Consider the following 14018-nt stretch of genomic DNA (forward strand, 5'->3'; position numbering starts at 1 on the left):
TTTTTGCAGGAGCTTGACATCTCCTGTCATTTTAATGAATAGAGCTCCAATTGTGGAAAAGAGTATAACAATTATTTTGATGATGAAAAATACAGTAAACAGTAATATTGTGAAATATATAATGTTACAATTTAAAATAGCTGTCTTCTATGCAAATATATAGTAAAATGTAATTTATTCCTGTGATGCGCAGCTGTATTTCCAGCATCATTACTCCAGTCTTCAGTGTCACATGATCTTCAGAAATCATTCTAATATGCTGATTTGCTGCTCAAGAAACATTTCTGATTATTATCAATGTTGAAAACAGTTGTGCTGCACAATATTTTTGTGGAAAATGTGATACAATTCAGTCTTGGTTTAATTAAGATTAAAAAACATATAAATTAATATTTTTCTTCAACAAGGTTGGATTAAATTGATTTAAGTGACAGTAAATATATTTATACTTATTACGAAGTACTTATATTTCAAATAAATGCTGTTCTTTAACTGATGTCTCGTCATGTTTAGCTGCTTACATTAGCTCGCATTCAAGTCGTGCGCAGCTCAGCGCAGCATCTGTGAACAGTAAATCCCGCCTTCTACACTTTGATTGGCTATTTCAAACATTTTGACATTGATGAGCGCTTTTGAGCCGCTGCACTGAGAACGCTAAATTAATTAGAATTTTTGAATCAAGTGGGTCGCTCGGTGAGCAGGCAATTCGTCTCTGCCGATGGAAGGATATACGTACTTTTACTACAATTCATTTTTTATATATGTTTACGCAAAGGGCCGGCCCACATTGTACAGCGGCCCACCAGGAAAACTCCCGGTGCTCCAGATGGCCAGTCCGCCACTGAACGGAATAAATTGAAATGGAATAGTAACATACTGCATGCTACATGCTACACACTATATACTGTATTCTGCATACTATTTCCTTAAAATAAAGCAGTATGTAGTAAGCAAACAGTAAATTGAGCAATTTAAGCAGTAGTTGATCTTAGTTTGTACATGTTAAATTCTGCATAATACACAGTATATACTGTGTACTACTTACCATTTTTAAATGTAATGTATGTGAAGCAGTATGTAGTATTCTGTGATAATGGACTATTTAAACTGTACTTGTTTTAAGCTTGTGACACTAAAACAAATTCCTTGTATGTGCAAACATACTTGGCAATGAAGCTCTTTCTGACTTTACTGTAGTATGCTACAATGTTGTGACATGACCTTGCAGTTTTATATTAGTGCGACGCATTACCATCTCAGAACTAAATACAGTAAATTTGCATTTTTAATCCAATTTTGTATAAAACGATCTTAACTTTTGGCAGTCCACAAAGTACAAGTTGAGATTGCATTTGATATCGCTCGCCGTTCATTCATCACTGTCTGGCTTTTGTAATGAAATGGAAGGTCAAGTGGAGCTTAGTTATTTCAGTATTAGATGCATACAGAACATTTGCATACCATGCACAGTATACTTCACTTCTAGTAGGAGCAGTATGGTAAGTGTGGTTATATGCAAAGAGATTTGGGGTCATAGTGTGAGGAGTGATTTGTATTAGCATTCCTCAAAAAAAAGGCTAGAAGAGCTGATATTTGCGGAAGCAAGGGAGGCGGTTAGTCTAGTGGGATTAGCATAGCAAAAGGAGCAAGATGCAGTAAGTAAGGGTGCAGTCTCTGCAGGCGGGTGTTAGCACCTGTCTGGTCGTAGTCATCACCTGTTCCACTATGGCAGTTGGCCTGGTCATCATCACACTCGTCTGATGGCGCGGTAGAGGACGCGGGTGTAGTAGGGGGCACTGTGGGAACTAGAGTGAGAGAGTCAAAGATAGAGAGAAAAAGATATTCATTATTCATGAAAATACAAACTGTGACACAGCTTTAACAAAATAAAGTGACAAGTGATGAATCACCTCGCTTCCCAAAAAACCATGGCAGCACCAGGGTACGTTTTCATCATTTTTAAAGGTGATTACTGAAAGTCCAAAACCACGTACTTCTATGGTATTTTTTGTACGTCATTCCACAAATCATCTTAATGATTATGCTCTTTCTGTAGTCTTTCCAAGTCTGTAGCCCTTTGATACGGGCCTGTGCGTGACTCTGGCTGCAGGGTTGAGGATGTTATGCTCCACCCTGGGCCGGTACAGCTCGCTGAAACTGCTGTGCATCCTCTCATTATGGCTGCCTGTGCCCCTTTGGATGTGGCCTTTGCCTACATCTGCCTAAAGCCCTGTGTTTACTCTCAGCTTGTAATGAGCTGCCCTTAAGCCTGTAGGGCTTTCCCGGGATAGAAGGAGAGGAAAAAATGAGCATGGAGGGAGAGGGGGAAACGGGAGCTGTAGTGGAAGTTGCGCGGGTGAACTGAGGGCATTTTAAAGAGAGTCTCTAAAGCAGAGGGGTCACAGCGAGGTCACCGTGCTGGCTCTGGACAGCATTGTTGATCGCATCGCACACTCCTGCTAGGACTTAGCGCCCTGCTGTTAGGAATGCGTATGGGTTCACTTGTTTGATTTTGAGGGTTTAGCTAAGACAGAGAAAGAAATGGGGTGAATTTATATACACAGTGTGGACAGGCATTAAAAGTGAAATCAAGCATTATCATCCGACTAAAGCTCCCGGTGGGATGCTGTGGCTTACACAAGCAAGTCTCACAGTCGCTCAGAAATCCAATATGTAAATCCACTTAACGCTGCCTCAACAGAAAACACACACACACCCCATCAGAGCTAAACTAATTCAGAAGGAAAGACAGAGGGGAAGACATAAAGGACCTTTCCGTAATCCTTCAAGGCAGGTGGACCAAAGATTATCTCCAGCTGTGAGGGGCCCTGTTACTTAGGAGTGTCACAGGCCCCTGGTTTTCTGGGTTGGAGACATCCTTTGATGCCACATCTGCGGGACAAGTAATTATGAAGAAAGCTAAGCCGTACCCTATCCTGTCCTCTTGAGTAGATAAGTCCAAATTCAATCAAATAGCATCTGTACTATAAGACCACACACTTGAGGACCTTCAAATTCCTTTAAGATCAAAGGTCTATTTGTTTGTCTTTTGTTCACTTGCTTTGGACAATCTGTCTTTGACTTGCTGCAAGATTGTCCATTATGTGTATGAATCGCTGTTACTTTGAAAACGATTGTTGGAATAAGCAACACGCTACACTAGCCTAAAGTTACACTATTTGTAAAACAGCAGAGCAACTATTAATGTGACTGAAAATGTAGTCAAAGGGATTGTTCACCCAAAAATGAAAATTCTGTCATTAAATACTCACCCTCATGTAAGACCTTCATTCATCTTCGGAACACAAATTAAGATATTTTAATGAAATCCGAGAGCTTTCTGACCCTCCATAGACAGCAAGGGAACTACCACGATCAAGGCACAGAAAAGAAGTAAGGGCATCGTTGAAATAGTCCATGTGACATCAGTGGATAAACCGTAATTTTAGGAAGCTACGAGAATACTTTTTGTGCACAAAGAAAACAAAAATAATGACTTTATTCAACAATTTCTTCTCTTCCGTGTCAGTCTTTGACACACGTTCACGCGTTTTGGTACTCTCGTGAATGGTGGAGGAGACTGACCGGAAGACCGGAGACTGACTTTGCGCACAAAAAGTATTCTTGTAGCTTCATAAAATTACAGTTGAACTACTGATGCCACATGGACTATTTTAACGATGTCCTTACTACGTTTCTGGGCCTTAAATGTTGTAGTTCCCTTGCTGTCTATGGAGGGTCAGAAAGCTCTTGGATTTCATCAAAAATATCTTAATTTGTGTTTTGAAGATGAACGAAGGTCTTGCGGTTTTGGAACGACATGAGGGTGAGTAATTAATGACAGAAATGCTTCTAAACATTTTTGGGTGAACTAACCCTTTAAGTCAGTAGCATCCCTACTTGAGTACTCCTCAGTAGTGGTATGAATGTGGGGTTATCTGTGTGTCTGTGAATGAGTTTTCAACTTACCTTCCATTTCACAGCCCAGGAGTTCCAATCTAAGTCCCATCCCAGCAGGAGTGGCTCTGTCTGGGTACACCCTAACAAAGCGTGTCAATATAGGCTCCACCGTCCTCAACACTGGCGTGTCATAGTTCAAATTCCCCTCAAATATCTGCCAAGAACAACGACAGAGTCAGAGACAATAGTTGGCAGTCAAGCAGAGAAAGAGAACTTGGAAAGACATAAATGGGAAAAGATAAAGGTGAAAGCTTTATTAAGAGTATCCCAAAAGTTAGTCTGACAGGGAAAGCAAAGAACAGAGCTTTAATGAAAGAGAACGAGTGAGAGGGCACGCAGCTCACACCTTTCTTAACTTGGGCACTGTTGTATTTCTAATGCAACAAAGCACTGGAGAAAAGAAAGTCTTCAACTTTACTTCTGACATTGTACGGCTGAGCTAGCGCAAAAAAGAAAGGCTGCGGGCTAACACTGTAGTCTACGACAGCAGGATGCACAGGCTTTCAAAAGCATCTGCCTTTGACTTCACACTTCTGAAGCCTTAAACCCCAGACAAGAGGTACCACAGGAGACAGACAGAAAAAAGGAAAGAAAGACGAAAAGACACTCGCCAGAGGTAACAAAGGTACAGAACAAGTCGAGAAGTCATGAAAGTACATTAATGGTTTTTAGAGCTAATGTGTCTCCTTTTGTCCTTCAAACTAAGGCAGAGATATAAGGGTTTTAAAAGGGGTCTTTTAGGATTGATATTCCAATCCAGCTTTTTGATAGGGGATAAGGCACATAGTCTATGTTCTACAAAAAAGTCACACATTTCATGTATTTCACGTACTGTAACATTTCTTTTGAAATTTGTCTGTTTTCACTATGATCGCAAATTAACACTATACTGTTATTTTGTTTTGGTATTATGACTGTTTTTAGGATTAAGATTATTAGTAGTATCGTTGAATGCATTTGGGATGTTTGCCCAATATTGTACTCACAGCATTAGTCTAATTATTATCATTCTCTTCTCTGTCCATCTAAAAGGCTTCGGGAAGAATACATTATAGCTCCACGTTCAACTTTCTTAACACATTTCCTAAAATCAGGCTAAACAAATCTCAGACTAGCGCTTAAGAACCTCATAGTGATTTAAAACTATTCTAAATGTACAACCAGTTTATGTCTAACTACCTTCCAGCTTCCCTATATCTTACCTTGGGCTTGTTGCCAGTAGCATCCATCACCATTTTCCAGTCAGATCCATTGTTGCTGTAGCCCAGCCGAAACTTCTTCATGAATACCTTGTTATCACGGTGTTTGCCTCCCTGGATGATCAACCCTCGGAACAGTTTCTCCTCACCCAGATCTATCTGCAGCCACTCATCCACATACGGCTGGGGCTGCGGCAACAACGTCCATCCCGAACGGCTGGTCAGAAGACGGGCATTCTCTGAGACCCATGTGCGCTCGGTGTGGGACGAAACTGTGATCTGAGAGTCTGCGATAAGGCCTGAGACCATTCCCAGCATTCCAGAACATGGGTACTCTGTTGAAGGACAAAGAGAGTATTAGATTCAAGGAAGTTTCGAACCCTTCACTAGTGACTATCCTGAGATGTGACATGAAAAGCAGCAGACAGAGAAAAATGTATTTGCAGTCAAATGTATTGGCCATCAAAGGAGAAAGATAATTATGGACCCAAATTGTGTAGTTTTGGCATCTACCAGCAGGGGCTAACAGGGCCATGCTAACCAGCCAAACCCTTATCCCTCGGTTAGACTGTTATCTAACCTGCCACTGCTGTGGCAAAACAAATGTACCATTATTTGTCATTCCAATAAAACTCACGGACGCAGAGAAAGAGAGGGTTGTTTGAGAACATAGTGGAAGAATTGAATGATAATTGAGGGACGTGTCTACAAAAGATTAGATTAGCTGTGAGTGGGTGAGTCTGAGAGGAAGAGAGAGAATGGAGAAGAAAAAAAAATGATGTTGGCTGATAAACCTGGTAGAAATGGTCACATCTCAGTGAGCTGGGAAACGTTCTTACCAACAACCTAAAGAGGTCACGGGCCATAAAGAGGCTGAACAAAGAGAGAAGGAAAGACATTCATTGCACAGGAAAGACTGATGAAGTGGACAGAAGAGATAAGAAACCTCTTGTTCTCTTTGTTTCTCTCTCTCCATCTTCCTTTCACCACTGACCTTGTGCATTAACTCCTCTGCCTCTTTTTCTCAAGCTACCTAATTAAAACCTTTCTCTAGTGTATGTACCTTTCATTTCTAAACAGTTTCTCGCTCTTATTCTCAATTCTGCTCCACTCTTACCTTCCTTTTGTTTTTAATATGCTTTCTTATTCACCTTCCTCAAATCTATCCCTTCATCCGTCTTGTAATCTGTCTTCATCTCTCCAAACTGGCTTCCTTTGTTCCAGCATTGATAATAGGGTTTTTCACGCTTTGCAACTTGTAGGCAAAGGCAGGTTGAGGGAAATTATCAGACATGCAGCACTGACCGACTGACTGTGTGTTGCCTGTCATGACTTTCGTACCTTCTCTGACGCATTGGGACCTGCCAGCGATACCATAATCTACGATCATCACCCGTGGAGCAGGAAAGCATCAGAGACAATCTTGGACTAGTCACAGATGAACCTAATGTCCCGTGAAATACCACCAGAACAGAGTTTTCATTCACAACAGTGCCTTTGTACTGATGTAGGGAACTTCCTCTGTAGTTTTGAAATGGAAAGAGCACTTGTCTGTGACCCCTTCAGAAACTGCAGAGCATCCAAATGTGAGTTCCATTCTCCTAAAACAACAAATGCTCATGACTTTGATTTTTCCATTGTTTGTTTGTAGATGTACAGCCAGGGTTGGGTTTATTGTAACCCTGCCAAATTTGGAAAATGCCGTGCCAAATTGTTTTGGGACCTGAATGAAAAAAGATCTTCACTGAGGTGGTTGGACCTCAAAGTTTGGAAGTCAACCAAGTTTATTTTCAATCCACTGGCTGGCACTGTCATCAGGACCTGTTTATGGATCTCAGATGGGGATGTATGGTAGAAGCTCCTGGTGTGGTAGACCCTGACAGACACACCCTGAGGGTGAACTGGTCCATGTGTATCGCGTGTTTCCTCTGTTGGCTTGGTCTGTGCACAGCACATAAAGGCTGGATGACCACACACACAGATGGTTTTATTTACAAACAGCGGGAGGAAGTTTATTAATGGATGTGTGGATGTGGAAAGCCTATCAGACCTGAACAGTGCACAAGACCACCTCTTAACTGCCGGCAGGCATCCTCTGTTGGTAGTGTCAAGGTACAGCGCTTACAAACATAGTGCCCAGGAATAGAGTTTGTGGCAGTACCTTGATAAAAGTGATATGCAACTTGGTGAAATGGTATCAGATGGTAATATCATGGTACTTTTAATACTTACCATGGTAATGAATGGTTATCATACTGGTACAAGTACATGGTCTGCTTATATGCCTTGGTGCAACCATGGTAAAATGGTAATAGTATCACTTGATAATACTTTGGTACCTTGATAATAGCACTTGTACCTTGCTACTAAAATGATGGTGTTTCTATGGTACTCATCGGGTACTTTCAATGTTTTTGGACATGTACCATGATATTCTGGGTAGTACCATGGTCAATGTGCAAAAGAGTATCAAAGTATATCTTCAAAATATGTTTAACCTTGTCCAAAAAACATACAGTAGTAATACCATGGTACTCATTAGTAAGATTCTTGGCCACATCATCACAAGGGATCCCGATGCACACTGATGATGTCACTGGGAGGCCTCCGCTCTTGTGATGTGTTTAGAATGCGGTCTGTTCACCCGTCCAAAACACGACTGCAACAGCTGCGCTCCAGAACTGCGGTGAACCGCACACATACACACACACAAATATACAACCAGTGCTAAATCTGTGTACACACACAGACTCTAAAAATAAGCCCCTATGCATGCTGAACGTATAGCTGATAGACGGCGTATGATGGCAAACACGCTCGCCCTCCTCCTACACATATGAGGAAATGTTCTCAGCGGGGAGTCGCTGATGATATGAAAGCTTTTGCAATCAAAGCTCTGTAGGGTGGAGCCATGTCAAAACATGCAGATGAGTATGCAAATGAAGACAGGGCCAGCTGGGCCTGACTGTGGCTGGTGGGTGTAGATCTCGCCGTGTACAATAGCATGTGCAATATGTGCATCTGTGTGTGTTTGAGAGAGAGGCTGAGAGGTTAGAGCTCGGGGGAGGAGGGTAGAGGCAGAATTGGGGTAGAAGTGGAGAGGTTGCAGCAGTAGCCGTGCACGCTGTGCATGCCATTAATTTTGAATGAAGTACATCCAAACATGGGGAAACATGAATACACGGTCCTTTTCGTTGACGTGAACACTTGTCTATAACGCAATAGCTCCTCCAATATTGCACATGCACGGTTTGCACATGGCTTTCAGAGGCATGAATAAACACTTCTCCATACGCCTGCCTCCAAAGCAAGCAAAATGTAAACTATTTAATTGAAAGATTATGATGGAGTGGTGTGTTGACAAAACCCAGCTTCTGAATCTGAATTAACACTCTGCTTCTAAACATTTTTGATGTATGCCAGTTGTGCCGTTGACAGATTGTGTTGGAACCAACCTGAGATTTTGCATCCATACACCTCGAAGCGCAGGGCGATGCCGGTCTCCCAGGAGTAGGGTCGGATCCGGAGGTATCGCGTCAACGTGGGCTTGGGGAACATGGCTTTCGCTGCATCAGTAGGGTTGGTGTTCCCTTGGAAAATCTGACAAACGAAGAACAAACACATTAATTATTAACATGGTTTGTTTAGGCGAGTCACCAAGGACAGACCTTTGAGGCTTGGGACTCACCTAACACTGTGCCCCAGAAACAGAGACAAATGACAGGAATGTGTTTAGATCAGTGGCTTCAAATGTGAGAAACTAAATAGAGCATTAGATTATCTGTGGAGCCAACTGGGTAGCAATACAAAGGCCACTTTGTGATGTCAGAGTCTGGGTTACAACTAGTGCTGAATGTTTTTGACGCTTCAGTTACACAATGGTTTCTGTTGTTGTTGCAACAGACATAGCGATGAATCAGATTGTGTTATGTCCATATGCACTGATTCTTGCTGACAGCTAGCACATGTTCTCTGTGAAGGGAGGATCTGGAAATGTGTCGAAGGAAGACACAATTGTTAAAAGAAAGACTAATTAAAGCAAAGGCAACCTTGTTGTTCATAGTATCTTGTTTCACAGGTCACGATGTAAAGGTCAACAGGTTTTTAAGTACATCTTGAAAGATCTCTCTTTTACTTCCTCAGTTTCAGATTTTTTTTTTCTGAATTGCGAGGAGAGTTAAGAATGAATTGCACTTGCTGTTTTTTCACCTGATTCACTAAAATAATTATGCAAATTTGAATACTAATGACTTCTGACCTGTTGGGTAAAAAGCCCATAAGTTATGTAAGATTGTGTCCTTAGTGATCAGAAACATTTATAATTTTCAATACACAATTCTTCATAAGACTTTACAGTTGTTCGAGCATTGTTGTCTTTTATTCAGTGTCCTTATAGACATTACTTCAAAGAAACAATCAGGCATTACTACAGGATGCTCAAACCCACAGTCTGATTTCTGGAAAATTGATTATTGTTTATTTCGTGTTCCTTGTTACATACATGCATATTCTGTATTTATTTTAATTGCTAAAACAAAACAACAACAAAAGAAGCTGATTTTCAAGTATTCATGTACTTAAATTCTTAAACACTTCATGGAACCCACTTGTGCAAACCCTATTAATCATTTTGCTGTTGCCACCAAGCAACAGGTCAATCTAGACCACTTGCTACAGTACTGATTTTACCCTGGTTAAGGGGGTTAACCCTCTATGAATGGTAAAATCCCTGCAATGCACAGCCTCTCTCTTAGCATATTGCTTTAATATCAATACGTTCAACACAATTGTAAACTAGACAAGGTCAAACTGTAAGCCGTACAGGATGGCCAAGTGTTGCTAAGCCCCAGTCAGGGCATACAGCCATCCGTCTATCCCAGAATCCATACTGCTAATCGTGTCCCTGGTCACTACTTGTCAAAACGTGTGTGTCTGGGAGGGGACACATGAGGAGCCATCCACTATCTTTAAATGTCACGCCAATGCTCTGCTCTACTGCTCTAAGTAGTAAAAAGGCTTTCCTTTGTGCAACAACCCCGCAGCCGAACTGCTGTTTCAGCAGTCTGTAAATGGGCCCTCACCTCACAAAAGCACTTTAGAGCCAGGCAGACAGAAACAAGGCACCGCACCTTAAAAATGCAAGCTCTAAAAAGAGAACAGTGTACTTTAGTTGAGGGTCGACACAGAAATTGGGCCTTTGGGTATATTTAAGCTCACTGTTACTTCCAGGCATGAAGATGTGTACGCACATAGACACACACACACACACACACACACACACACACACACACAAACACACACACAAGCGTCTAATTGGCTTGCTGAGCTTGACAGGTCTATTTCAAACCTTATATTGTTAGAGTCTGTCAAGCAGACGTAAACATGCATATGAGCGCATCTTGCACTCACAAATGAGTAAAACAAAATCATAAACTTCATACACTGGAAGTATCTCAAAATCTATGAAGCTGCCTACAGAGACAGAATCTTTGGTTCAGGTAAATCTCACAATGCCCAGTTCACATTTCTGACAAAAATCAAGTGAAAATTAAAATGAAATTGCATTTTGAAAGAAAAGTTGTTTTATAATAATTTCAGATTTGCATTGTGACTATTTTAATGAATTAAGTAAGTAATTATAATTATATTAAAGTAATTATATTAAAATATATCATGTTTTTTCACATTCCAGCTGATTTGTTTCTTGAAATTATGAAATTCCTGTAATAATTTCAATTTGGGGAGAAAAGGTTGGGGGAAAAAATTTTACATTTTGTTTTTATTTTTCTATAATGGCATAAACTATGATCTGGACTTGTCCTTGACAGGTTTTATGAGGTTCATTCAGATGCTTTTCATTGTTCTTTTAGAACCTGTCTTGGCTATATGATCCCCAAAATGCTGTCTGGGTAGGTAGCTCACTAGGTTTTAAGACAGAGCCCATGTGTCAAATGTAATAGGCATGTCTTCCTGCAGTTAACTTTTCTGTGCTGAGGGACACATTTCACCCGATGGCTAATCGATCAGCGTCTCCTCGGTCCTCATTCAATCCTTCATGTGCTCAAGTGCGTCCAACCAGCTGTTCAAACACTCTAAACCTGATAAACCTTCTCCTTCTCTCACTCTCTCCATTTGCGACTCTGTTTATTAACTCTTTTGTTCTTCCTTTCAAGGAAAAAAGCCCTACCACAAATGTTGACATCATTCCTTAAAAGGAAAAAGAAAATCAGTCAGACTACTGTGGTGGCTTTGGAGTTGGAGTTTTTACAGAGCTTGCAAATTCAGTCTTTTAAGAGGGCGGATTAACATACCACACTGGGCACATGATGGAGTCAGAGAAACACAAGCCCTGCAGAACACATGAGCGTGGCGTTCCCATCTGGATCTGGAGCATGGATTGGTGTAACGGAGGCACACGGTGACAGCGCTACAATACAGGAAGATGTTTACAGGGCTTCCTGCCAAGGAGTTCTGGAAATGTACCTAGTTACAGATTACTTCCATGTTAGGCTGAGAAAATAAAAGCTTCTTTATCGTTTAGCGGAAAGTGAGCTGTACGGAACCAAACTTGATCTTCTACCAGGACTTTCTAACACTATTTCATTGTTATATGAAAATGCAACATTTAACTGTTAACGGAATGTTCCAGGTTTAAAACAAGTTAAAGGGTTAGTTCACCCAAAAATGAAAATTAGCCCATAAATTACTCACCCTCAAGTCATCCTAGGTGTATATGACTATTAATGATCAATATATCAAATTATTCAATGCATATTGAAAATATACAGAATAACATATTGTGCTAATATATTACAACATATTTATGGAAGCCCATTTCCGCCACGTAAGAAAAAAATTCATGCCTTAAAAAGTCAAAATTATGATATACTTAAGTCATAATTACGAGATAAAAAGTCGAAATTATGATTTACTAAGTCGAAATTATGACTTTAAAAGTCATAATTACGAGATAAAAAGTTGAAATGATGACTTACTAAGTCGAAATTATGAGCTAAAAATTCAAAATTATGAGATAAAAAGTCGAAATTATGACTTTACAAGTCGAAATTGACTTAATGGACCCATATTCAAAACGTAATAATCACTTTAATGTAGCTTGCGCCAGCAGTTGTACACAGAAGCAGCTCCGGGCGGATGATGTATGAGGTCGGCTAATGTTCATTTTTGGGTGAACCCTTTAAGCTTTATCAACCACAGAAAATCCTTTCGACTTGTTGTTTAGTTTAAAAACAAAAAAACAAAAAACAAATAAAAACTGTGTTTACACTGGATGTCTATAGTTCAAGGCATTTTGGAGAGCTTAAAAGCATAAATGTGCACGTTGTATTTTTGTTAAAGTTCTTATAGCAATTCTTCCATACGACTTTTTGTTTCTGAGACCCGACATGCTAACATTGGTTTAATCAGTGGTTCTCAACGAGTTTCAAGATGACTTAAAATGATCTTAATTGGCCCCCTCAACAAGTTTATTTATTGTTTGATTGATTGATTGATTCAATCATGGTTCCCACTGTCTTGGAAAACCTGGATATATGAAAACTGTCATTTGTAGACCTGGAAAAGTCATGTAAATCAATTAATTCTTGACATTTTAAATACATTTAGTTATGCCAAGCTCTAAAATATTTTAAAATATACAGTAAAAACCTCTTTAAATATCCAATCCAGTAAATCATGAACAGAAGTCATGGGGCTTTGAATATTGTTGTGGATAATGGTGGATCTTGAAGTCAAAAAGGTTGAAAAGCACTGGGTTAAATCAGAAAAGGGATGCATTGCACCTTTAAGAAGGACCATGAAAGGAAGCAAATAAGTCACCTTCTGTTTTGGGCCATCCTTAATAGTTATCCAGTCTTCTCCGTTTGAGCTTACATCCACCTTGTAGGACTTCACATAATATTTCTTGTTGGTCTCTTGAGAGATTGCTCCCTGTGTGCCGATCGCCGAGACAAAGCGCAGGAATCCAAGATCAACCTGAGGAGAGAGAGAACAATATTACTTCTATATTACTCCGAACAGAGGGAGTATCACTTTAAAAGTGGCTTATCGGGTGTCACATATTGGGCTCATAAGACCCCAGGTGAATATTAGAATGAAAGATTAATTTTAATGAATCCCAATTTAATAAAGCATATTCGATGTGATGATTTAATTTCCTGAACGGGAGACAAGAGCTTATTGGATGAGGAAGGATATTTAACTTCATAGAGCCTGTGTCGGGGAAAAAATTCATTTGAAAGGAAACGTGTATTTCAGACGTGTGCCGTATTGAAAAATGAATGCTTCATAAAGAAGTCATGAGTTGTGATGTCATTCCCGTGAGCGTGCGGTGAGTGCGTCTGAGAGGCAGTCAGGAGAGTGTGGTCAGGGGTTACTGGAAGAGAAAACACTGTGGACAGAGATGTGGGTGATTTGGTCATATCCAGGATTATCAGAGCTGTAATACACAGGATAGGATGTGGGGGTATCTCATTAATATCTCATTTTTGTTATGCAAAAGAAAAAAAATTGAGATCTTTGAGCAGGATTCAGCCATTTGCTTCCACAGCATATACTGAGCAAATGGACAGTGAAAAGTGCCAAGCAGAGGTTTTTGGGGAGATGCTTTAGTGCTCGGAGAGGCTAAAAAACCTGCCATAATCTGAAACTAATGTCATCCCATACAACATTTTCAAAAAATGTCACTGGTGAACAAACATTTACAGTAGAGCTAAGACAATGTCAGCGGCACATAGCCGTCAGAGCTAAAACTAGCTAAAAATGCAGGATAACATCCATGTAGTGGATCTGTTGTAGATACACTAATCATCACCAATACCAGCTTTTCATTAAATATCA

General features: G+C 40.2%; 1 protein-coding gene across 1 annotated transcript in view; it reads right to left on the reverse strand.

The window, feature by feature from the left end:
* The window catches only part of LOC107713916 (neuropilin-1a), a 64961-nt gene that overhangs the window by 7649 nt on the left and 43294 nt on the right, over positions 1 to 14018 (reverse strand). Inside the window, exons 7-11 of the mRNA XM_016519574.1 lie at positions 12999 to 13154; positions 8615 to 8759; positions 5163 to 5494; positions 3970 to 4114; positions 1695 to 1805 (exon numbers count right to left, since the gene is read on the reverse strand). Coding sequence (XP_016375060.1) covers positions 1695 to 1805; positions 3970 to 4114; positions 5163 to 5494; positions 8615 to 8759; positions 12999 to 13154 — 889 coding nt within the window. The remainder of the gene's footprint in view (positions 1 to 1694; positions 1806 to 3969; positions 4115 to 5162; positions 5495 to 8614; positions 8760 to 12998; positions 13155 to 14018) is intronic.

The sequence above is a fragment of the Sinocyclocheilus rhinocerous genome, unplaced genomic scaffold (assembly GCF_001515625.1).
Source record: "Sinocyclocheilus rhinocerous isolate Xijiao unplaced genomic scaffold, SAMN03320098_v1.1 scaffold642, whole genome shotgun sequence".
Lineage (NCBI taxonomy): Eukaryota > Metazoa > Chordata > Actinopteri > Cypriniformes > Cyprinidae > Sinocyclocheilus > Sinocyclocheilus rhinocerous.